Below are 27,036 nucleotides of genomic sequence, written 5' to 3' on the forward strand. Positions count from 1 at the left end.
GCTTAAATATTACGTCATTCATTTTGAGCCCCCCCCCCCCCCTCCCTTTTTTTAAAAACACGGAGCGCTTTGACTTCCTCTTAAATTAGGTTAGCCTTTTTACACTTTACTGGCGCATAAATCCGGCTAAAATGTATAGCAACCGGAAGACCGAGAATTTCTTCCAAAATTCTTTGCCTACAAGATGTGTCTAATGCCATCTTAAATTATACAAGTCAATGTGATCTACTTTAGATTTGTGAACCTAGTGGTTGATAACACACCAATAACGCCGCACTCGCTGACAATGCTAGTCTGCCGTTAACCCCGCCTACGCGATGTGCCGCCGCTACATGCGCTGGCGTCTAAATAATGCATAACGTTTGATGTTAACTATCTTTAACCAGCCAAAACACTTTGTACCAAGCAGCGGAGAAGGAGTTTGAGCTAGAATGTAGTTAGGCTGTAGCTTCTTTGTTTTTCCAATATGAAGAATGGAAGAAGACGATGTTACTATAAGAGAGCAGAATTTTCACAGCCAAGTTCGAGAGTACATTGTAAGTATCCGTAGTTAGGTCGCTAGCACCGTCTATTACATATTAACGGAAGCTAACGTTAGCATTTGGCACTTAATTAGTTTGATTTTGCTGTGTTTGCGTGATGCCACGGTTTATTTTCTCCCCAAATTACCACATGCAGCATAGTCTGGTATTTTAAATGTAACACAAATAATGAGAGCGTTAATAAAAATGAATGAAGTTAGCTGCTGCTAGCTAGTTAGCGCAGCTAGTTTATTTTTAAAGAAATTGTTTCAAGCACAAATTTCAGAAAATTTACAAGGGCGCTCGTTATCTGAGTTTTAAAAACTAAATGTAATCTAAAACTATATAAGGGATGCTAATTTTTCAATAACACACTTATGCGTTTACTATGTTTCATAGTATGCTGTTAAGCAAAGACTTTCGTCCCAAACTAACTCTAGCATTAATTAGAGACAGACTAATCTCTTATTTGTTCATATGTTGATTTTGAGTCTTATTTCGATATTTAATCTAAAGAAAATAACCCCCTCCCTCCTACAAAGAGCTATTGACATTAACTGGTACAAATATAAAACCTATTTTGCTCCAAACAAGATGCTTCTTTCATATGGCAGTACATCAGAGTTTTATGGTGTTTTGATGCTGACACATATTCATCTAAAAATAAATACAATAAACATTTCAAGTGGGGGCACTTAATCTACAGTGAATAATCTTGGTTATTCATGTTTTGTATAAGCACTTGTGTAAACTGTCAAATGTCTCACATTCAGGCAAGCTCAACATTCCAGTTTTAGCTTGTACACGTTGTCCTGAGCGTCTCTTTACTTCTGTCTCTCAATATCCCATGTCCTTATTGAATCAAGCTGTGTGGTGCTGTGATGTCAGTGTATCAGTTAGTAGTAGTGTTTAGGTGAGTCAGTTTCTGGGTGGATTTCAGCAGCCGTCACAAGGCTGACATTTGTTGTTGCTCATGTTATTTTAGTAGTTCAGGTTACTCTGGGTTAGGTTTAACGTTCATAAACACGATTCAGTGATAAAACGAATGTTTTTAATAGATTTGAAGCTTTGGAAAGTATTAATCCCAGAGTGGATCCTACTGGATTATTATTTAAAAATATGTTGACAGTTTAGAGCAAATCAAACCAAGCCAGGTGACAAGTTATTGTTTATAAATCGATTGATCTTCCCTTGCGTTGGTTGTCTATCTGTTTCAACCAATTTATCAAGACTATGCATCTGGATCATTCTGGGTACTGGCGGACTGATGCAAAATATGTCTTTTCTTTGTTTTTATCCAGCCTTGCTGGGTCGTCTCAGCTCAACCATGATCATTTGTGTAGTGTTGACAAGGTGCAAAGTGCTGACATAGGAGGTTCTAACATTAGTTACATCCTGGTCAGTGTCCCAGTCGGAAAAAAGGAATGTGGAATATGATCGTTCTGTAATCCAACTTGTTTTGAGTCTGCGGTAATTTAATTTTCTCAGACCGTGGAAACAGAGTTGAAGATTACTTTTACTCTCATCACTAATGTAGATTATATGCAAGAAAGGCTGATCAGTTGGGAAAAGTTTAAAATAAAATTGAAGGAATTCATTTTTTCCAGAAAAAAAATGCATGCACCTAATTCACTGGCAGTTAATGAAAACCCTGGTATTTCTTGAAGAAATGCAGTTATTATCTATTATGAATTAATGGCTGTTTAAGTCAAATATTTAAACCAGTGTTGATAAGCATGATCTTAGAATTTTTCACTGGAAAGTATCAAGGAAGTCATGGGTTGAATTCCATTTCTGTGCATACCTCTAGATGGAATGTAGCTCATGTTTTTAGACTAGTTACATAGAAATCTTGCAGGTTTGCACAAACAAAAACATGTAAACAATAATTTCTGTTGATTGGTTTTTAGCTTCAGTAATTTTCTTCAAAAATGAACACATCAGTTTATTTTATTATCAGATTAACGAATAGCCATACAAGCCCACTCTTTATTAATAACTGTTAGGGATGTAAGAAAATATCGATACATTGAAATATCACAATATTTTCATTTTTCATATTTTCATCATATTGTCATGATGCAGATAGATTCATCTCAGAGAAATTCACAGACTTTATTTTTAAAAAGCTTTTGTTGTTTTCAGATCTGCTTTCTCCTGTTTGCTGTCCTCTACATTGTGTCCTATTTCATCATAACCAGATACAAGAGGAAGAGCGGTGAGTCTTCTGCAAAGTCTGACATTTAGGAACTTCTGTCTTACCTGTCGTTTTCTCACAGATTAAAGTTTGTTTACCTCTTTGTTTGCTCAGAAACACAACTCTTCATTGTGTTTAGATAGAAAAGATGTCAGGGCCAATAAATGATGAAAGTTTATGTGGTGGACCACACCCAGCCATGTACAGCAATCTGTCATTGTTACTGCTGTGTTAGTGTGAACTAGATCCTCCCTCAGTGGACTCAGAGCTAAAGTACGCAAACACAGTTGGTCACAGAAACACTGTTTTGTTAATGTGGACATATTTTGCCCTGTATAAAGAAAAATAAAGCAAAAGAATCAGACTTTGAACAAAGACTTCAGCAGAATATTGTCTTATATTCCTAAAATAAAAGGTCACCCAGCTACACATTTTACTTTGAAGGAAGGTCAAGCTTTTACTCAGAGCCAGATTTTATGCTTGGAGTGTAAAATTGTTGTAAAAAAAAAAAGAGATTGCATTAGCTGCACTTTTTGATTAAATGCATAACTCTGATGAGTACACTCTAAAAATGAGATGTTGAATTTACTTAAAGGTTGAATATGGAACAGTTTAATAAAATGCCATATTTAAAAAAAAAACGATACCTCCATGGAGCATTTTGAAGTGTGTGGAATGAAGATACAGTACTTCCTTTCAAATCTATATTTTAATTAAAAAAAATGATCAAATATTTAATTTGGTGGGCACAATGGGTCTATGTTTACATCTTCCAGCCAATAGAACCATTGCAGGTTGCCAAACAGTCTGCTCGGCACTCGAGGCTGGCACTGTGGAAAATGGCAGACTCGGCAAGTCATGCAGCTTCTTCTGAGCCCAGAAGATGTCGTTATCCTTTTGTGAAGAGGAGCGACCGTAAAAGATCTAAAACCAGAGTGAGTTTAGGTGAAGCCTACAACTAGGATTGGGCATTGTTTGATTTAGAACTTTTCCAATTCCAAATCCTTGTTTCGATTCCGGTTCCTATCGATTCCCGATTCCGATTCTTTCAAGATTTGACATGTTTTAAATGAGCCAGCTAACCACAGGTTCTACTTGATGAAATAATCTTAACTTCAACATGAATTTTAATTCTATGAACAATAACATCACCTTCATTTAGACAAAAACATGTTTTGGAGAAAAAAAGAAAAAGACTTGCAGCAGAACCAGTGTGTTTGTTTCTGACCACAACCAAAGTCAGGAAGAAGCCTCTGGGATGAGAGGCTACATGTCGTCATCGTCGTTTTCCTCCACTTATCCGGGTCGCGGGGGCAGCATCCCAACTAGGGAGCTCCAGACCGTCCTCTCCCCGGCCACCTCCACCAGCTCCTCCGCCAGGACCCCAAGGCGTTCCCAGACCAGATTGGAGATGTAACCTCTCCAACGTGTTCTGGGTCGACCCGGGGACCTCCTGCCGGCAGGACATGCCCGAAACACCTCCCCAGGGAGGCGTCCAGGAGGCTTCCTGACCAGATGCCCAAACCACCTCAACTGACTCCTTTCGATCCAGAGGAGCAGCGGTTCTACTCCGAGTCCTTCCTGAATGTCCGAGCTCCCCACCCTATCTCTAAGGCCGAATCCGGCCACCCTACGGAGGAAACTCATTTCGGCCGCTTCTATCCGCGATCTCATTCTTTCGGTCATTACCCAAAGCTCATGACCATAGGTGAGGATTGGGACGTAGATCGACCGGTAAATTGAGAGCCTGGCTTTCTGGCTCAGCTCCCTCTTCACCACGACAGATTGGTTCAGCATCCGCATCACTGCAGACGCCGAACCAATCTGCCTGTCGATCTCCTGATCCCTCCTACCCTCACTCGTGAACCCGAGACCCGAGATACTTAAACTCCTCCACTTGAGGTAGGACCTCTCTCCTGACCCGGAGTTGGCAAGCCACCCTTTTCCGGTCGCGAACCATGGTCTCAGATTTGGAGGTGCTGATCCTCATCCCAGCCGCTTCACACTCAGCTGCGAACCTACCCAGCAAGAGCTGAAGGTCAGAGCTGGATGAAGCTAGGAGGACTACATCATCCGCAAAAAGCAGAGACGAGATTCTCCTGCCACCAAGCTCGACACACTCCACACCACGGTCGTGCCTAGAAATTCTGTCCATAAAGGTAATGAACAGAACCGGTGACAAAGGGCAGCCTTGGCGGAGTCCAACCCTCACCGGGAACAGGTCCGACTTACTACCGGCTATGCAGACCAAACTCACACTCCTGTGGTAAAGGGACTGAATGGCCCTTAGCAGAAAGCCACTCACCCCATACTCTTGGAGTGTCCCCCACAGGGTGCCCCTGGGGCCATGGGCATAAGCCTTCTCAAAATCCACAAAACACATGTGGATTGGTTGGGCAAAATCCCATGCCCCCTCCGTCACCCTTGCAAGGGTATAGAGCTGGTCCACTGTTCCACGGCCAGGACGAAAACCACATTGCTCTTCCTCAATCTGAGATTCAACTATCGATCGGACCCTCCTCTCCAGTACCAGAATCAGAATCAGAATCAGAATCAGAAAACTTTATTGGTCCCCATGGGGCAATTAATTTGTAGCTTACCACACAGAATAACTCGCTCATAAAAACAACCAAGCCAACAATCCATTTATACAATCACACAATCACACAATGTGTGTCACTACCAACATGCCGAACACATCCTAAATGAAGGGTAGAGGATGAGCAGCAGCCCTCCAAAAATGGCACATGCTTAAAGCCGATGATACTTCGCTGTTATTTCGCCACCCCTCCCGGCTCAGAGTTAAGCAGTTCAATAGCTGATGGAACAAAGGAGTTGGCAAAGCGGTTTGTTTTTCGAGAAGGTACATAATAACGACGTCCTGAGGGCATAAGAGAGAACTCAGAGTGCAGAGCATGGAGGGGCTGACCAAGGATACATTTAGCCTTTTTTCGCGCCCTCTCCTCCCAAAGAGACTGTAAGTTTCTTTGTTTGGCGCCAATAATTTTGGAGCAGATTTTTACAATGCTCTGCAGCTTCTTTTTGTCCTTCATGGACAAGGCTTTGTACCAACAAACAAATGAAAATGTTAAAATGCTTTCTATAAAACAGCTATAAAAGTTGCAGAGAATCCTTTTATTCACGTTAAAATAGTTCAATTTCCTTAAAAGATAGATTCTCTGCTGAGCTCGTTTAAAAATGGAGTCCGTGTTTGTGACAAACCGCAGCTTGTTGTCAATCCAAGAACCAAGGTATCTGTACTCTTCAACCACCTCCACCACTTCACCGTGGATGATGCTACTACCAAGGTGGGGTGGTGCGGAGCGTCTAAAATCAATAATCATGTCCTTGGTTTTTTTGACGTTCAGGTCCAGGTAGTTACTGTCACACCATTCTACAAAATCTGACAGCGCGGGACCATGGTTTATTTCAGATCCCGAAAGTAAGGACATCAAAACAGTGTCGTCCGAAAACTTAACCAAGAACCTGTTGTTCTGAGTGACCCTGCAGCTGTCTGTGTACAGGATAAACAACAGGGGGGACAGAACGCATCCCTGAGGAGATCCGGTGCTGGACATTAATGGGAGCGAAATCTGACCATTAACCAACACCCGCTGGGTCCTCCCCGTAAGAAAGTTCAAAATCAGTAAGAGAAGCTGATCGGGCAAATTAAAAACATTGGCAAGTCTTTCAATCAGGATGTGGGGCTGCATCTTTTAAAGGCTGAAGAAAAGTCTGCAAACAAGAGCCTTACTCAAGTCCCCGTTTTATCAAGGTGCTTGTAGACCGTGTTCAATACACAAAGCACTGCATCTTCTACCCCCTTATTTTGCTGGTAGGCAAATTGAAGTGGGTCAAGTCTCCCCTCTGTCAGAGATAAAATTTCGGATTTTAGAATTTTTTCAAAAGTTTTCATCACAAGTGATGTGAGTGCTACTGGTCTAAAGTCAGACAGTTCCTTTGAAGTACTTGATTTAGGGATTGGGATTATAGTCGAAGTTTTCCACAAAGATGGAATCTGACCCACATCCACACATGTTTGAAACAATCTGCTAAAAACACTACTCAACTGGTTGGCACAGTGATGCAGGGTACGCCCACAGATGGCGTCGGGGCCCCTTGCTTTCCCCACCTTTACCTTTTTAAGTAAGATGGTGACCTGGTCTAGTGAAATTACAAATCCCTCACTAGGTTTGAGGGCTTCATTGCAGACCCCAACCTTTCCAATAAGGTCCCCCCTCTCAAACCGACTAAAAAATGAATTAAAAACATCTGGCAGGACAGAGTCAGGCACTCCTTTTACATTGATAAGTTTCTTATCCTCTTTTTGGTGATTACAAGAAGCCATACATTTGATACCCTTCCAGGCTGCCTTAAGGTCACCACCGCTATACTAGGGCTGCAACAAACGATTATTTGGATAATCGATTAATCGGATGGGGTCTCGACACGATTAATCGATTAATCGGATTACATGGGGAAATTTTTTAAAACTGCTAGGGAAACATTATTTCTCTCCTTCCTTCACTTTATTTAACACAACATTATTAGAAAACACTTCAATAGCAGAAAAACAACATGCCATCACCTAAATTGTCTTATAAGGTGTATAGACAGAGACCCTAAGCTACATCTATCTGTGACCTAAAATGCTTGGTCCAAGTTAAACAGCTTAAGGGCAATTCTCATCTGTTTTGTTTGATCTCATCTGTTAACATTTATTTTAAATGTAATTAAACATAGGCTGTGAATTAATCAAAATTGATCACTATTTCCAAAACTGACTGAAAAAATACCAAATAAAACAAAAGTAAATGAATGCCATCCTCCTTGCGATGATGCCCTGGGCAACTGCCATAAAGTCACATCAAGAAATGCTGCTGATCATTCCAATGATCCCAAATAGACTCACATTAGGCCACATGAAAGCAACTGAACCCAAAAATATATTAACCAGTATATAACTGCACTCTCACACAACACGCCTGCAGCAACAGTTAGGACTCCTCCCTCCCTTTTAAAAGCGTTTTTGCTTCTGAGGACATTGTGGTTGTAAAACCACATGCTAGTAGTCTGGCCCCGGTGTGATCAACCAGTTTCTGCGGGAATGTGACGGCGGAACCAGGGCCAGATTAACACTTTGTTGTACCCTGGGCAACAATATTCAAGGGCTCCATCATCACGACCCAAGGATCACCATAATGTGGTCACATACAGAATATTTTACTGTGATATGCAGTAAATATACTCAATACTTGAATGCCTGACAACACGTAACCCGCCCAGAGTAACCTTTGACTCACCTCGTGTGGACTGACCAATGAGGAGAGGGTCTTAACTTGAGGCCCTCTCTTCATTGGTCAGTCTGCATGAGACTGACTCTCAACTGACATTCAGTCGTAGGCAGCGAAGCGTCTCTGTGCAGTGCAAAAGCCCGGGTGGACAGTTTGTTTAATGTAGGGTGACCATATTTCCATTTCCAAACAAGAGGACAGGGGATCTGTGCCTATGACGTCACACTATGGCAACGCCACACAAACCATGTTGGGACCCATTTTTTGTAAGAACTAAATTAATATCAGATTCTGCCAATTAAAGGGCTCTAAAACAATTCATATGTAAATATTTTGCATATTTAATGCAAAATCTAATTTTTCTGCTTTAGTGCTGCAACAAGGTTTTATTAATAATAAAATATTATACCTTTTGTTTTACTACAGCATCGGTAAGCTTCCTGTGCACAGATGATTAAGGATGCTTGTTTCAGCTGTGAGATTAGACGATAGGATCAATGAAAAAATAAGTTGTCACACACTCCATGGAAACTTTCAGAGAATCCACAAATAGTGGCTTTCAAATGGTTTTGTTACTTTTAGCAGGTTTAGAAAAGCAGCAGATGAGACAGCATGTCTGATAATTTAGTTTTTCATCTGATAATATTAGAACATGTCAGTAATGTCTGAGGGGCTTTTATAAACACCATATAACTAACACTACTGGAGAGGGCATGAATTACACAGAGGCTTCTGGGGAGCCCAGTTATGGGGGGGGGGGGGGGGGCATTTTGCCTTGGCCCCCAAAATGTCTTGAAACGGCCCTGGGTGTGTGACTGAGTTTTGAAGGTGATCTGAATTGTATCAGATGTATAAATATGACATGTGTATAACTTATTGTTTTTTACTGGTAAAAACGTGTCGTGGAGATAAATCTACCTACATTTGACTTTTCAACACTTTGTTTTGTTTTCTTGTTTTTATTTAACTATTTTCCTGTCCTGTCTGTCTCTCATCTTCCTGCATCTCCTCATAATTCTCCAGAAAATCTGTTGCCTGGATTCTTACCTTTTCACCTCATCAGTTACTTTTGAGCAGATCAAAGGGATCTCCTGACCGAAAAGCGCAGAGCGCGTTTTCGATGCTGCGTGAGGTGACATCACCACAGCAGAGGTGATGAGCTCCACAGTAGCGAGCTTCAGGCACAAATAAGACAGAAAATAGAGAATATGTGCGGACATGAACGATCGTGTGCTAATTATAGTTTTTTGGTTGCGCCACTTTGAGAATGGACCGTGAGCTGGAAGCAGCTGCCTGGATCGCTGCGCGACAATGCGGAACCGGTTCGCAGCAGCGCAAGTCTGCCGGCTCTCCCTCACGCTGATCTGCGGCTCTCCCTCGCGCTGATCTGCCGGCTCTCCCTCACGCTGATCTGCGGCTCTCCCTCGCGCTGATCTGCCGGCTCTCCCTCGCGCTGATCTGTGGCTCTCCCTCGCGCTGATCTGTGGCTCTCCCTCGCGCTGATCTGACTTGCTCTGGTCTGCGCGCAACGGCGGGCAGGAAGGGGGGGGGGGGGGCGCTTTTGGAAGAGTTGTGCGACACAACGAATCGATGACGCAATTCGTTGCCAACGCTTTTAGTAATCGATTTTCATCGAATTTATCGATTCGTTGTTGCAGCCCTACGCTATACATTTCTTCTATTTTGTCCTTGTATTTTAGTTTAGCTTTCCTGATCTCATCTCGTACTTCTCTAGATATTGCTTTTTTCTCAAGGTGGTTGCCACCAGAGGAATAAACCACTTTCTTTTTGTTGATGATTGATTTAAGCTCTTTGTTTACCCATGGCCTATTATTTGGATAAATAACAACAGTCTTTGAGTGAACCAAAGAGTCCACACAGAAAGTAATATAAGATGAGACTGTGTCGCATAACTCGTTAATATCCCCAGATGAGTCAAAGAAGCAGTCCCAATCAGTACACTCAAAACACGCTTGGAGTGCTGAAATGTTATCTTCTGACCAGCACTTCACTGATTTCACCTCCCGTGGTAGCCTCTTGAACACAGGAATATAGCGGGGTATAAGATGCACACAGTTATGATAGGAAGATCCCAGAGGAGGAAGTGACAGTGATTTATATGCGCCACTCAATGAACCAAAACACAGATCTAGGGTCGTATTCCTGAGTGTTGTAGTACAGGTAATGTACTGTTCATAGGTTTTTAAAGTTTCCTCCAGACGACAGTGGTTAAAGTCTCCCAGAATAAACTTCGGAGCATCTGGGCAGATGGTGTCGAGGCGGTGCGTGACGTCATTTATCAGCTGTGCCGCAGTAACAGCGTTAGCTCGCGGATGGATGTAAACAACTGTAAAAAACAGCTGCTGGAACTCACGCGGCAGATAAAAAGGCCGAAGGGATATCGATAACAGTTCAATGTCTGGGGTACATATCCTTTCTCGGACAACAATAGTTTTACAGTACCTTTTATTGACGTAGCAACAGACACCACCACCGCGCTGTTTATCAGTTACCCCCTTGTCTCGATCCAGCCTCAACGGCGCTCCAAATCCTGGAAGCATCAGGTCTTCTTCCCGGTCCGACTCGCTGAGCCAGGATTCGGTAAAGACAAGGAGGCAGGTGTTTTTAATCTCCTGCCTTGTCGTAATCCAGGCGTCCAACTCGTCCAGCTTGTTTCTGATCGACTGAGCATTTCCGAGCAGGATAGACGGGAGAGCTGGCAGCCTGCGCCGATCCTGTAGACTCATGCGTTTAAGCCTCCGATGTATCCCCCCCCTCCTGCCCCCTTTCCGGCGTCTCGTCCTTATCACCAGGCCGCGGAGCTCCTCGGGAATACTCGGTGGCTTCAGTGCAAAGCCCCTCCCAAGCGGTCGAAGTCTCATGAGTGCCTCTCGGCTGAAGGTGATCCGTGGGAGGGCTCCTTGCCAATGTGAGGTTCCTTCGTCTCCAGGCTCTTGACAGACGCCAAGTACAAAGTAGAGTCCACCAAGCAGCCACAAAGTGGCCAATTTAAGCATCCACATTTTTATAGGTGGTTGACACACCAATCACACCCCATGAAAAAACTAGCAATCAAAACCAAAAAACTAGCAATCAAACCACTTCAGTCCGGCAGCTACCCGAGTCGCACGCTGAGGAGCGTCCTCGTCAAGGGGTGAGGTGGTGCTCACTCCTCATAGTACATTGGACTAGACCTGTCCAGGGAGGCTGAGGAGTGTGATCCCCCCTATAGTTGGAACCAGTGGCGGGCGGTGCGTTCCACCCCTGGGCCTTCAGTGATTTCCTATTCAGTCCAATCTAATTTAATACACCTTAAAATACCATCAATAGGACATCACAGCTGAAGAAACCACACACACACACGCACGCACGCACGCACGCACGCACGCACGCACACACACACACACACACACACACACACACACCAGTGGCTGGGTAAGACGTCATTTCCGGAGCCTTTAAAATCAAACTCGCATTCCCAATTGAGGGTAGGAAACTAAGACCACAGGTACTGTCGAATCTCAAAAATGAAAGACAGGTTTAAGAGATGAGACAATAAAATAAATAAGTAAAGCAAACACATTATTTGCAATTGTTTTGGAGAAAATGGCACCGCAAAACAATGTTGGCGCAGCAGCTTACACCACGTCATACACAATATAAATTGCATAGAAACAGAACACAGAATTATTTCATTTAGCCATTTTATTTCGTTACCATTTATTGATTATTAACAAAATAAAATGACAAAACATTAAAAAATACTAATAAAATGTTTCTACTCACCAACATAAATGTCCAGCATGGATCTCCTCTCCTGCTCATTTGAAAATAAAATCCATCCTTCTTTCTTTCCTGAGGAAAACCTCAATGGCTCTGTACAGTTTATCCGTGTGCTTCAGGTCCATGAGTAGGTCCTTTTCTATGGACATGGAGGCTAATGCTGAAAGCCGTGTCTGTCCGGTCGTGTTTCTGGCGTACGTTTTAACGCGCTTTAATGCTACCAAATCCATCTGATGCGAGCAACAGGCATTCCCAGCAGAATAACCTGCAGCGGTTCTCTGAAGCTGTTTGCCATGGGTACCGTTCATAGTTGCTTGCCTGAAAATGACGAACAAATACTTTCCCCTGCTGGGTTAAGCCAGCTAGCATTGGAGTCGGACGACCTGTTCTCACAAGATCCATTTTTTCTTGAAAGGTCCGTCTTGAAAATGGTGTGGCAAGTTAATCTGCAACCAAGTCTGTCTCTTTCAGCCATCATGTGTTCAAAAACACACCGATAGCTGCCTATAGATACAAATCTCCGTATTTAGTTTTGATATTTTGCTTAATGCCCCTAGAAAAGTTCTAACTACTGCTTATCCAGTCACAGGATGCGTTCATGTCAACTTTTGCGTGAGGCCAGCTAGCTGGCCTGGGCCACGCTGACTCGTGAGCTGATTGGCTATCGCAACTAGATCGTCTCTGTTCACTTACAGCGGACAGTGGGCTTCTCGATTGATTCTGAAGGCCTAGGGCAGACTTAATTTGCCTGAAAACACAAGCTAGCTTAAATCTGATTGGATAACACCCAACCTTGGTATTTTAACACTGGAAGCAGTGCGGCCAAGTGGGTATAATAGGATATAAAGAAAATAGACCAGTAAACATTTTTTTTATTTAAAAATATTTACCAAAGGAAAAAAAAGACATTTATGCTTTTGAGTACGTTTAGGCCAGCAGAGAAGGCTTTGCTGGCCCTGACTGCCCACCACTGGTTGGAACACACCCTCAGGTCACCCTTCTTAAACATGGGGACCACCACCCCGGTCTGCCACTCCACAGGAACTGCCTCCGATGACCACGCAATGTTGCAGAGATGTGTCAACCACGATAGCCCTACAACATCCATAGCCTTGAGATACCCAGGACGAATCTCATCCACCCCCGGGGCTCCGCCGCTTTGTAGTTGTTTGACTACCTCAGCAACTTCTGCCAAAGAGATTGGACAGTCCATCCCCAGGTCTCCCGGCTCTGGTTCCTCCTTGGAATGCGCGTAGGTGGGATTGAGGAGCTCCTCAAAGTATTCCTTCTACCGTCGGACTATAGCCCCAGTTGACGTCAGCAGCTCCCCATCCCCACTGTAAACAGTGTGAGCGAGTTGCTGCCTTCCTCTCCTGAGGCGCCGGACAGTTTGCCAGAACCTCTTAGGAGCCGATCAATAGTCTTTCTCCATGGCCTCACCAAACTCTTCCCACGCCCGAGATTTTGCCTCGGCAACTGCCACTGCTGCACCCCGCTTGGCTATCCGGTACCTGCCTGCTGCCTCTGGAGACCCGCAGACCAGCCACGCCCTATAGGCCTCCTTCTTCAGCCTGACGGCTCCCCAAACCTTGGTGTCCACCAGCGGGTACGGGGGTTTCTACCATGACTGGCACCGGCCACCTTGCGACCACAGCTAGCAACAGCCGCCTCAACAATCGCAGAGTGGAACAAGGCACACTCTGAGTCAATGTCCCCCACTGCTCTCGGGACACTGTCAAAGCTCTGCCGGAGGTGGGAGTTGAAGACCGTCTTGACAGGTTCTTCTGCCAGGTGTTCCCAGCAGACACTCACTATGCATTTGGGTCTGCCAGGTCTACGCGGCATCTTCCCCTGTCATCTTATCCAACTCACCACCAGGTGGTGATCAGTTGACAGCTCCGCTCCTCTCTTCACTCTGGTGTCCAAAACATACGGCCGCAGGTCAGATGATACGACTACAAAGTCTATCATCGACCTGCGACCTAGGCTGCCCTGGTACCAAGTGTACCGATGGGCATCCTTACGTTCGAACATGGTGTTTGATATGGCCAAACTGCTGCTTGCACAGAAGTCCAATAACGAAACACCGCTCAAGTTCAGATCAGGCGGGCCGTTCCTCCCAATCACACCCCTCCAGGTCATGCTGTCATTGCTCACGTGAGCATTGAAGTCCCCCAGCAGGACAATGGAGTCCCCTGATGGAGCACTATCTAGCTCTCGTCCCAGGGACTCCAAAAAGGGTGGGTACTCTGAACTGATATTTGACCCATAAGCGCAAACAACAGTCGGGACCCGTTCCCCGACCCGAAGGCACAGGGAAGCTACCAGAGTTGGATGAGCCCATGTGTCCGGTTCGGGCTGTGACCGGCCGGGCCCCATGGTCAAAAGCCCGGCCACCAGGCGCTCGCCCACGGGCCCCAACCCCAGGCCTGGCTCCAGGGTGAGACCCCGGTAACCCTCCGGGCCGGGTACTCCGACTCTTCGATTGTACATCCATGAAAGATCCTCTGAACCGTTCTTTGTCTCACCCTTCACCTAAGACCAATTTTATGTTTATGTTTATGTATTTAGCAGACGCTTTTTTCCAAAGCGACCTACAAGTGATAATCGGCATATTGCCCTTGAGGCTAACAACAACAATAACAACAACAACTTGACATCAGTCATGGAGAGTAGGGAACCAGGAGTGGACAGTAAAGAGGGGGGACGGGTGCAGGCAGGGTGGTAGTTAAGAAGATGCTCTCTGAAGAGCAGGGTCTTCAGGAGTTTCTTGAAAATTGAAAAGGAAGCCTCTGTTCTGGTAGTGCTTGGAAGGTCATTCCACATTTGTGGAACAATGCATGAGAAAAGTCTGGATTGTCCTGAGCGTGGTGCAGACACTGCTAGCCGACGATCCTGTGATGACCGGAGCGACCGGGCCGAGACGTAAGCCTTTGCAAGAGGATTCAGGTAGATGGGAGCCGTACCATCTCGGACTTTGTATGCTAGTGTTAGCAATTTGAATTTGATGCGTGCTGCTAGCGGTAGCCAGTGGAGCTCAATGATCAGAGGGGTGACGTGTGCTCTTTATGGCTGATTGAAAACCAGATGCGCCGCTGCGTTCTGGACCAGTTGAAGAGGTCTCACAGTACAGCCTGGAAGACCTAGCTTAGTGAACTAGACCAAATTCTTGCTTCGCAAAGAATGGTCTAGGCATGCTCCATTGGAACCTCAGCAGCTCCTTCCAGGACTCTGGCTAGCCAATCACAGCTCTCTAGAGGGGTTTCAAACACATAAAGAGCTGTGATTGGTCCATAATGGTGGGCCAATCATAGTGCTCTATCTGCTTAGTGAACAAATCACAGAGCTTTATCCGCTTTGTGGGCCAATCAGGGCACTCTATATGCCTGGTGGGTGGGATGATGCAACAGAGTGAAACAAGAGTATGTCACATTCATTGTCCAGTGGAATGCGGAGATCATTTGAAAGACAACGGTAGAACCCACCCCACAACCGAGAGCTGTCAATGGAGCGTGGCCAGACTAAATAATACATTTATTTAGTCTGGCTTGCCAGGCTATGGAAGACCAGTTAGAAGGGCATTGCAGTAATCGACAATTTGTCATGGGAGACCCTACCAGGGGCACAAAGTGCCCCAGACAACCTAGCTCCTAGAGGCTAAATGTCTCCAACATATCCAGAAACGTCCAGCTGTTTTCAGCTAAAATTTAGGATGATCATGTCCAGGATGACTGAGAACTTCACCTCCATGCTGCAGCAACATTCAGTTAGAACAGAAAGTGAAACTTAAACGTAGCTGCTGTCAGTACCAATCTAACAGATTTTAAACATTCAAACTCACAACAGAATAGTTCAAAAAGGAAATTGAAATGTTCACAACTTTGTGTGTGATTTATTATTATTGTTACACAAGTGTTGGTTAGCGACTGCGTCTGACTGCTGACGCTCCGTGCGTGTTTTTATTTCTGCAGTGAGACATACTCACCTCACACCGTCCAGTGTTTGTTCTTTAAAGCTTCTACGTTAGCTTGATTTGTTAGCTTCCGTTGCACTAATGGTGCGTTCGCTTTCTCCTCGGAACTCCGAAATTCCGACTAGAAGAACATGAACGTGCACTAAAGTTTGGCTGTTTGGGTGAAGATGAAACCAGTGACAACGATTTAAGTGTGAGGCATCATCGTTTAAATCTGCTCCAGCAGTTAAATAAACTGTTTAAGATAACGTAGCTTGATATGTTAGCTTCCTATGCCACCATTGTTATCAGCTAATGGTGCGTTCGCTTTCTCCTCGGAAATTCTAACTTCCCAGTAGGAAAAATCAATTGAAAAAGGACGGTAAAAGGAATGAAGATACACAGTAAATTTAGTTCACAGTATAGATGTTTGCTTCAGTTTAATTATCAGCTTATAAAACTACAAGGACGATGTTAAAATACAAACAGTTGTATGTTATTTATCGTGATATTTATCAAATATGGTTATAAATTGAGAAAAATATATATCTAATTATAAAAGAGAATTAGAATAATAAACACTCAAAAGTATCGAAAATTGGTACCGTTAAGTACCGGTATCGATTCGTAGGTACCGGGAATTAGTACCGGATCGATTCAAATGTCAAAGGTACCCATCCCTATCGGCACATCCCTATCTAATAGTATATTGTAAAAGTGGTAAGTTTATGGAGAAAAGAAATTGTAGTGGTTTTTATTGTTTAACAAAATTACTTCATTGAGAAAAAACTGCTTTTAAACGAATGAACGAACGAATGAACTGTGTGATAATGTGTTTACCATTTGCTCCTATTGTTTAGACATAGTGTTGCTGTCTTTGATTTATGTGTGGCTAGCATTAGCCTTACAGGGGACTAAGGGCTATGTGTCTATATAATCTTACATATTTACACGTGTAAAAACCTATATGTTCTTCAAAGTGGCAGTGTGTAGTTTCCTGCCGCTAGGGGGCAGTACATACATTTCAGGGTAGTTTTACACCAAATTGCCATGACTGTTGCTAGTTTAAGAAACACTACGGCAAATGTTAGCTGTAGAGCAGAAAGCATGCAACCTCGGCGTGACTCCTTAGACTTTGACGGTCCTTTAATTATTTCCATCGAGAGAATGCTAAGTCGACGCTGGTTTTCTGGGTCTGTAGTTTCCGGATCTGCTTGGGCTCCTACACTTGCCAATGACGTCATCATACTGCGGCAATATTACTCCGCAAAAACATATCGTCTCTTTTTTGATTCTGTTATTTATTTCTGTTATTTTTATTTCTGTTATTTCACATAAGTTTTGGAAAAAGGTTTGCAGTTTTGTTATTAAATTCGTGTTTCTTACTGCCTAAAAGTTTTCGAACATGGTAACGTCATAAAGTCATATATACAGCCAATCATCTAGTGACGTCATCCACAGGCGCAGGACCCCAAGCCGGCCAGAAGGAAACATGGCCTCTAATATGTGATCCCCCACTAGACACTAGCCCGATGTACTTTAGACCTGATTTTTATGGTTATTTGGTACAAAGCCGCCAATGTTTTTCAACAACTGGACACCATTTTGTTCCTTTTCCACAACGTTTTGATGGATATTTCCAGAGATTAACAGTAAAAACTACATATTGTCTCAATGCCCACTGTTCCCTTACTAATAAATCAGTGTTAAGTCCTGAAATGATAATGAAACTTTTTCATTACTCCCATAAAAAGGAGCTGAAGTGTAAGAAGTGTTTCCATAGTGATCTGTGATGACTGATTCCTTTACAGATGATCACGAGGATGAAGATGCTGTTGTCAACAGAATATCGTGAGTCTTTATTTCATTTCTATTTGAAATTCCACAAAGATGAATGAGCGTGCAAGTAACTGTAACTACACAATACTTGGGTTTGTGTGTGTGTGTGTGTGTGTGTGTGTGCACGTTTGTTGTTTAACCTTAGAGCTGATATGTTGTGGCTCTTTAGTTTGTCTCATTGCATGTGTTTAATTTTGGTTTGCAGATTATACCTGTGCACCTTCACACTGGCAGTGTCTGGTGGTGCAGTCTTCCTTCTGCCTTTCTCAATCATCAGCAATGAGGTCCTCCTCTCCTTCCCCAGAAACTATTACATCCAGTGGCTCAACGGCTCCCTCATCCACGGTCAGCACTTACTATGCCTCTTGGTTTATATCCTGCTCTTTATCTGAGACCTAAAATTCAGACCTCTCAAATAAAGTAAATACTAAGGATGTTGCGATCACGTTTTTTTGCTTCTGATCCGATTCCGAGTCATTTGATTTTAAGAATCTGCTGATGCTGAGTCCCGATTCGATATTTTAGAAATGTATTTAGAAAAAAGGAGACAGTTTGCAGTGCACACATTACACGTGTTTATTACACTCTCTTTGCTGTTCATTTAGAAATGCATCCAAAATACAGACATTTTCTCTCTTTTGAGGTGCAGCTACTTTTAAAAAAGGCTTTTAAATGAACGAATGAACGAACGAACGAACGAACTGTGTGATAATGTGTTTACCACTTGCTCCTATTGTAAACGAATTGGCTCTGGTTAGCTCTGTGTTAGCTAACTGCTACATGCTATGGTGTGTGAATTCCCGGGCTATCTTAAGTTTTGGGACTTATAGCGTTGTTGTCAGTGAAACAAGAAGACTGATGTACAGGAACTTGTTGAATTTAAAACTAAGCTATTGTTTTTTCATCAGAAAATGTCTTTCTTAGGATGAATTTAAAAAGTAATGTTTGTTGTTTTATACGGTTAAATTCGATTTTTCTCGCCAATTCCAATTTCCTAAAAATCACGTGATTGGACCCGATTTTCGATCATGTGATCGGATCAGAGTATTCCTAGTTAATACAGCCTAAATATTAAAGGATGATATGCTGCATACAATATTATCCTTTATAGGAGTATATTATTAACATTTAAATATACTTATATGTACCCCAAAGGCGCATAAGGGGAAATAATATGGTAAAAAATAGTTTTATTATTATTATTATTATTTATAATTTGATGTCATGTGAAATCTGAAATTTGCACAATTGAAATGAACTGAAATGTTTTGAAACACTTCATAAAACAATGATTATATTTACACAATACAAGCACGCTGTAATGTGTCAGAAAATGCTTCTTTTTTTTTTAACCACAAGTGCTAACAGGTAAAATCACTTTTTAGAAAAACATCTGGCAATTTAGGGTTAAGATGCTTTAAATTCAGGTTTTATGCCGTATTTAATTTGGCTGTTAGCATCATTGACGTCCACCAGGTGGCAGCAGAGTCTATCTAGTGTAAACAGTAAAGAACCTGTCTGATAAAACAGATATCTGGTAAAGGTAAAGAACCTGCCTGATATATATGTCGATGGATAAAACCTGTTATTTGTAACTTTCTTTACCAAGACCCAAAAGAAACCAGAAACAAACATAAAATGGGTCAGATTGTCATTTTAGAGCCGAAACTCATTTATAATCTACTTCTTTGTGTTTGTTGCTGTTTTTCTCTGTTTGCTCCTGCAGGTCTGTGGAACCTGGTGTCACTGTTCTCCAACCTTTGCCTTTTTGTCCTGATGCCGTTTGCATATTTCTTTTTGGAGTCCGAGGGATTTGCTGGATCAAAAAAGGTACCGTTTGTCTTTATCGCCATAGAAAAAGTTTAATTTATATTTTTATTTTATTTTTTACATCAAATATATTCATGAAAATATTGTTGGGAGGCTTCTAGGCTTCCAAAGTCCAATATCAATAAATAATTTTGAAAAATCACCATAAAGATGATGCTACCATGTAGTGGGCAAACCGGTCTAAAAATTGAAATCATAAAAGAAAATATTTGAAAATGGTTTTTTTAGTTGATATTCATGCAAACATATTTTTTCCTCTCAACAACCAGCAGCAGGTGTCTGGTCCATGCCCTCTCCTCCACTCACGCCACCGACTGTAACAGAAAGCTCATTAACCACGAAAGTCTGAATCTGGTCTTCGCTCAGCACCACATCCTGACAAACCTTTTCAATGAGGCCATCGGCTGCAAACGCTTCAACGCCGCTGCATCGGCCCCACTGATTTAAAGCCTGATTCCTTGTCACCCCCCCTCTCCTGCCTCCTAAAATAAAACTTCAAAAGCGCAGGCTAATAATCGAGTTGTAAGGCTCAGCGAACTTCCTCATTTAATTGATTACCCCCCTCCCCCCTTCCCTCCCCAAAAATAAAAAGGCTAGGGGCTCGTGTCCCAAAAGTCCATAAAGTTGCAGAAACATGACAGGACAATAGAGCCTTGCAGAACAGAGCGGGGACAGATTTACTTCTAATACTCCTCTATCCTGTGTCACAGTTTGAGACCTTTCTGGTTTATGTCCCTCCTGGCCAAAGCACATAAAAATTAGCCCGATACTGTAGTGTAACGCCAGCTTTCTTCCTCCCCGACCCACTAATTTGTTTCGTTTGGATTTCCTCAGCGGACAGCAGGTCCTGATGTACAGGAAGCAGGGCGAGGGCCTCTCTCACGTCTCTTTTTTTCTGTCCTTTCATTGTAGAAAGACTGTTTTCTGCAACAAAGCTTCCATAAATTTCCTCAGAGGAAGCACTGTTCAGTGTTGAGCTGCACTTCTAGGTATATATTGTCTTAAAGAAGGGAGGGGGAAGGAGGGAGGATGACAGTCCAGTTTCACCCCCTCTAAAAAAAACCGAGCTGCTTGAAAAGGAAATAGTGTGGCTGACAGCGAGAAGAGTGTAAAACTCAGATGTAAGATTTTATAATGTGATTTTAGCCTTTCATCCAATAATAGCATTTAGACGGAGATGTCATTAGGGTTTATGTGGCATGTTAACCTCCTCGGCTTACTCCGTAGCGCTGCGAGCTCCCTTCGGCTGCGGAAATGAAGTAAATGATGAACTTCACTACCCACGTTGTAAGTCAGCCTTTTCATGTGGCCGTGTTTACGTTTGACGATGTACTAAAATACGCCAACAGAATAAGGATGTAACTGTGGATGCTCTTTTTTTAATGTTTTTTTTAAATGTTCAACTCTTTAGAAGCTCTGTCACCCGAGTGATTAACAGTTTAACAAATTGTTCAAATTGTGGATGAATCGGAGGGACTAAGGGGTCGTGATGTCAGATGTTATGATCTAGCCTTTTAGTTGCTGCTGTAAAACGTCTCCCACTTTATGGCTGTGTTCTCAAATGTTTGCTTGAAAGCTGCATCGCCTCAGTCGCTAAAGCTTGTTATTAGATTACGATCAGGCTTAAAGCTCTGGTGTGCTGTTTATATTTATTTATTTAACTTGTATTTTATGAAGATCTAAACCGCTTAAGACGTAACATCTCATTTTCAAGCAAGTCCTCAAAATCGGCAAAGTAGCTAATAAGATGGCTAAATCATTAAAAATTCATGATTACATTTAGGAATCAGAATGTCTCATTGGCTAGCTTAAATTGCTACTTGTTAAGATTTTTGCTGGTTCGTTCACAACAGTGGACAACAAAGTCCTGCTTCAGAAAATGGGATCATATAAAGTGATTTTACAAGCTTTATATGCTAGTTAAGTCAATTAAAAGTTTATTGTTTTCTTTTTGTTTCTAGTCTGAAGCAATAACTGATTTTATTTTGTAACTGAAGTTGGGTTGCTAGAAAAATAAAGCACCTTCCTCACAAAGTTTTTCCTAAGACCTGAATTTAGCGAGCGTCTTTTTGGCCCTAACCGGTATTGAAATGTTTTTGATCCTGAAACGAGTTGGAACGAGTTTGACCCCATGACTGACCCAGCAGAGGGCCAACAGGTTTCATCTGGTAGTTAAAGAAACTCCTCATCAATCTCATCCTAAGCCCTAACCCGCCGATGATGAGAAGTGTGTTTATTGTGGAGGAGGAGGAGGGGGAGGCGGGGGGAGAAAACGTCTCGCCGAGGAACCCGTTTGGTGTTACTAAGATACTCGTCTTTGTTGGAGCTCCACAATGGGGGCTTGGATATTTATTTCAAATCTCCTGCACATGCAGACATTTTTCCCAGGCCTTCTTTCTGCCAGGGCCAGCCGGAGAATATAAAGTGGTGTTTACATACCTTCCTTTAAGGTCACAGTGTTACCCTAAAGCTGCCTGTTACAAGGTTCGTCGCCACAGCAACATATTAGCTCAGAACGGGAATTTTAAAAAGGACAAACAAGATTTTCCTGTCCTTTCATGACTCAGTTTTTGTTCTTGAAGACCAAGTGAAAAGTTGTGAAACTCGACTGATTTCTGGACCAAATTCTTAGTCGTTTTTGCTTAAAACGAGACATCAGTCACTCAAATTGTATTAAAAACTTTGGTTTTAAAACTGGAGGAAGTGGATTACTCATATCTGATTCCTGCTTGTTTGATAAAAAATAGAATATTGTACATTTATAAATGGTTTAATGACTCGTTCTGATATTAAAAGCTGATACTACAACAGTTAAGGAAATCTGATAAAACAAACTCTTTCCTCCTGTAAACTCATGTGGAGTCCTTAATCTTTAAGGGAAACAGAGCTGTCACCTTCAGAGACCTGGCTTACTGCAGTTAGGAATATATGATTTAACCTGATATTTTTTCATTTTCCTTGCTCCCAAGTAATTAAGAAGTCTAAAGAGTCTTTAGAAGTAAATTGCACAGCTTTACAGGGGAGGGTCCCTCTTTTCTGCTTTCTGTCTCTGACACAGTCGTTGCACTGCGGCTGGCCGTCCGAAGGACACGCTAATAAGGTCCCCGAGCATCTGGCATGTCTTTAGCAAAGCGGACAGTCCTTTCGCAAAGGAGTGAAAAGGGCCCTGCCCCCTTCCGCACTTATTACGCCTGTCGGGCCACGTTGCACGCTTCCCTGACAGTCGGCAGAAGGATGGTGCGCGGGATGATCTCTGCCACCACCTGCTGACCTGCTAAGGATTGATGAGAGCAGCTAGGAAGCTCCAGAGCAACTCTGTTCCTTGTTTTATTTTGTGTGTGTGACTTTTAAATTCACCACTTAGAGGAAAACACAAACACTGAATCAGTTTACCCACATCTCACCTGAATGAATGCAGAGTTGGATTTAAAACGCCCGCTTGTGCGTGTGTGCTTGGCCGTGCATGCATATTTTCATGCATGAGCGTTTGATGGTACATATTTTCCACTCCACCTTTTTCTTAGAAGTCCCCGGACTTGTAAGAGCAAATCTGCAGTTAAGCAGCCCCTCTCTCGATGTCGATGCAGGATCAGGGGATGCTAAATATTTTAGAGCTGCTATATTTAGAGGTAGTTACACATTTAGAATAGCAAGAATAGAAATGTTCAGCGGGCACCCTGGATGCCGAAGCACAGGTTTTATTTCCCTTTTTTCCCAGCCTTCACCAGCTGACGGCTTCATCTTTATTCACGGTTGGTGATGAATCGTCTCAGCTTTTTTCTATTTATAAAACCTACTCTTTTTACCTTTTGTGATCAGGAACAAAGCCTGCTTCTTCCCTTCTGCTTTTAAGTGCAGACCAAACTTTAAATATGCAGTGTCAGTTATTTGTCTCGTTGGGTATAATCCTGTCTGACACAGCGGATTGTTCCTCCAGCAAGCTAATGTAAATGAGGTGATGAGCACTGCCTTTGCCCTAAATGGTCTGAATGTGGAATGATTTGAGTCTTATAAATGATTGAAAGCCCTATCTAAAGGGAATATACCTTCAGCATGGCATGGGCAGCTTGAGTGGACACATGTCCTACCCGTCTACTCAGCGTGTTCTGATGTATCCTTAAGAGTGCACGTGTGGGACATGGCTGAAGTCCCTGAAAGCATTCCTCTCTCACCTCTCCGAACTCTGGGGAATGAGATCTGCTTAGACGTTGACTTCTCTCTTCTGCTGTCTGTTGTCATCATTCCTCTGTATTCTTCTTCGTTTGATTTCTTGGTTTTTATTTTCATTCCTATGTACCTGAGCAGCTGATTCATTAGTGTACCTGTCTGACTAGTGTGTGAATTTCTATGATGTATTTATGAATAATGCTCACCCAAGTATGTCGAGGTTTTCTATACATGCTGAGTAAAGGTCCCCGTACACTCGCCTGTAAAGTTGCTGCAGTGTCCTTAGTGGCCACATTGGGGTGCTCTAGATCCTGCCCATTTCTTTTGTTGTGCTAGAAAATTCTACTCTGATGCTTTTCCAGAAGAACACTGTAAGTGGAAATGAGAGGCATGTAATTGCTAAATAATGGCATGGGGATTCTACAGGGTTTGATGTGAATAAGCCCTTGTTTGTATAGTTTATTAACGTTGGAGGCACGGACTAAGATGTAGACGTCAACTCAGTGACACAACTTGTAGTGCAGATATCAAAGGACAGGTGTAATAAAACTGTGTAATGAAGAAAATTGTATTATTTAAATCTAAATACATTTCCATGTTATGACTTTGATTCGTGAGGAAGAAGAGGAACATGTAAGGAACACCTCCCACCCCTTTCATGTACTTGTTGGCAAATACTGGCCAGCAACCACAACATCATTATGTTAGCTGGTAACAAATTGCTCACATGCACCCAATTTAAGCAACTCTCAGAAAGCAGAGCACCCTTGTTATCCCCTTGCTTGTTTGCCTACCTGACTTGTGTATGGGAGCACCAATCTATCTGAGACCAGAGTGTGTCTCCAGTAAAGGAGGGAGGGAGGGTGTGGAAGCTGTGAGAACAGGTAGAACAGGGACTTTATTAACCACTCAGCAGTTTGTGACCCGGAAAACCCAAATTACCCAAAAACTCTCTCGCCTGCACGACCTGGGACATGACCACAGCACTAATCGGCCCCATATGGGAGGTCTGCTCTTGATCGCAGACAGTAGCTATATAGCCCTTTACAAGCACCCCCCCCCCCCACACACACACACACACACCTCCCCTTTTTAATTTCACCGCTGCCTCTATCAGCCTCTGTTAGAGCCATTTTATAGACTACAATATGTGTGTATAAAAGAGGCATTTCACACAGAAATCCATGGGAGCTTTTATGTGATGTTTGTGTAGCGTTAGTGGGAGGCAGGATGGACGGGGAATGGTGATTTCCCTTAAAGTGAAACTGTCGACTGCTTCAAATTTGTTCAGGACCAACTGTGAACAGCATTTTCAGAGAAGTTTTGTAGCAAAGGTGATCTCTTTTCTTTCTTGTTGAAAGTTTAAGTATGTTAAAAAATAGTCGTACAAGATATTTCCTCTCAAAACAGTCACAGACTCATAGTAGGTCAAAGCAGTGAAGTATCTGAGTTATGTCTTGCTAAAGTGTTGCATGCACCAATTTGATGTGATTTTAGGGATTGGATGGAAAAGGGGATGGTGGACAAAGTCATTGAATTAAAGCAAGTGAAAATCAGCAAAAAGTAGTTTTTCATTCCATATAAAACATTTCTGAATCAGGGGCGTGTCCAGGAGCCACCCCACCGAGTTCCAATTACACTGACTTTACATTGTCCACAAAAAGCTTGTGTACTTTTCACGTTGGTTCCTATCCATGGTCAGCAGAACATTTCTGGATTATTTATTGATTTGATTTTCATATTGACATAAATAGTATTTAGAGTTCTGATCCCAGTCGTACTCCACTCCAGTTGGTGGCATTGATACACCAATTAGAGTGGGTACTAGGGGTGGGCAATATCAACGATATAAGGTAGAAACAATGTAAAATTGGGTTATGATAAGTTTTTGGCTGTACCGCGATATCGCGATAACACATGATGTCACTAAGATGTGCACCCGCGCCAACATTGGAACAGCAGAATGGCAGTGACTTCAAGCATGTAGCTGGAGGAGGAGGAGCATTCTACACTTTTTGGACATCTTTATTCTGCTGCAATATATTTTCCATATGAGGATTTTTTAAAGCATGTCATTTTGACATATATAAACAAAAGAAAAAATATATTGCAGTATATTTCGCAATTGCACATGTCTCAGACTATATCGCAATATAGATATGAGGCCATATCGCCCAGCCCTAGTGGGTACCACTAAATAGTTTAAAGGAGGAGGAGAAGAAAATAATAGAGAAAAATGTTCATGGCACAATGTGAAACATCCAAATTCAGTAGAATGCAAAAAAAAAAAAATAATAATAATTTTGTTAGTGACGACTAGGGATGTAACAAAATATTGATATGGCAATATATCGTGATTTTTTTCTGCGATATATCAATATTCAAGAGCCTTGTATTGAATTCTTGGAAGAATGTACATGCAAACATTTGTGTATTTTCTTTTCTTTTGGTGCAATTCAAATGCCGACAACTAGTTGGCAGCAGTGTGCAATGTGTTTTGTTTCCACTATTGAAATGTAAATGCCTCTATTATGGTTCAGATACCTCACGTTAAACATGTTACTTATCGATTTGGGCTGTTTATTGAATTTTCCTACAATAAATTCAGTCTAAAAAAATCTCTTAATATCGTCTGGCTGAATGTATCACAATATATCGTGACTAGGGCTGGGCAGTAAATCGAAAATGTATCTTTATCGAAATTTCTGACTCTTATTGAGATCATTTTGATAATAAAAAAATGAAAAGATGGGAGTAGGTTGGCAACGTTCATGTCCCTTTTAAGAAGCTGTACCACCTTGAGTCACGTGACAGCTCCATCTAGTGGACAACTTTTGTTTTCTGCGCATACCTGTAGTTATCGTCCATTTATCATTATCGAGGTGAAATCATTAAAATATCGTGATATTAATTTTAGGCCATATCGCCCAGCCCTAATCGTGTCATATCGTAACGAACCCCCCCAACCCCCCCCCCCCCCGGGTCAAAAACATGCATAACCATTAGTGCCACCCATGAATAAACAAGTGCCCACCTCATTTTAAAAGGCCTGGGCATTCTACTGCTATGAAGTCAGGTGATTGTAGCCGTTAAGTATCATATACGTTAATGATCTTATCATTCACGCATTTTATTTAGAAAAGTAATTATGTTGTGCCCATGATAGCATCAAACTGATTGTGCTGAAATTAGAAGCATGAAGAGCAAAAAGACAAAGAAGTGAGTCTAATTCAGATTGTAACTTTTTGTTTCCTACCAGGGCATAAAGGCACGTATTCTGGAGACGTTTGTGATGCTCTTCCTGCTGGCTTTGCTCATTCTTGGCATAGTGTGGGTGGCATCAGCCCTAATCGACAATGATGCAGCCAGTATGGAGTCCCTGTATGGTATGTGGTCTGAAATGTTCACCCTTATTTGCATTTGCATCAGTTTAGGCTAAAACATCAGTTTGAT

General features: G+C 42.5%; 1 protein-coding gene across 1 annotated transcript in view; it reads left to right on the forward strand.

The window, feature by feature from the left end:
* The first annotated feature begins 337 nt into the window (after window positions 1-337).
* The window catches only part of lmbr1 (limb development membrane protein 1), a 49,835-nt gene continuing 23,136 nt past the window's right edge, over window positions 338-27,036 (forward strand). Inside the window, exons 1-6 of the mRNA XM_015954628.3 lie at window positions 338-536; window positions 2,667-2,739; window positions 17,559-17,598; window positions 17,792-17,931; window positions 19,313-19,416; window positions 26,843-26,969. Coding sequence (XP_015810114.1) covers window positions 474-536; window positions 2,667-2,739; window positions 17,559-17,598; window positions 17,792-17,931; window positions 19,313-19,416; window positions 26,843-26,969 — 547 coding nt within the window. The 5' untranslated portion in view covers window positions 338-473. The remainder of the gene's footprint in view (window positions 537-2,666; window positions 2,740-17,558; window positions 17,599-17,791; window positions 17,932-19,312; window positions 19,417-26,842; window positions 26,970-27,036) is intronic.

The sequence above is a fragment of the Nothobranchius furzeri genome, chromosome 7 (assembly GCF_043380555.1).
Source record: "Nothobranchius furzeri strain GRZ-AD chromosome 7, NfurGRZ-RIMD1, whole genome shotgun sequence".
Lineage (NCBI taxonomy): Eukaryota > Metazoa > Chordata > Actinopteri > Cyprinodontiformes > Nothobranchiidae > Nothobranchius > Nothobranchius furzeri.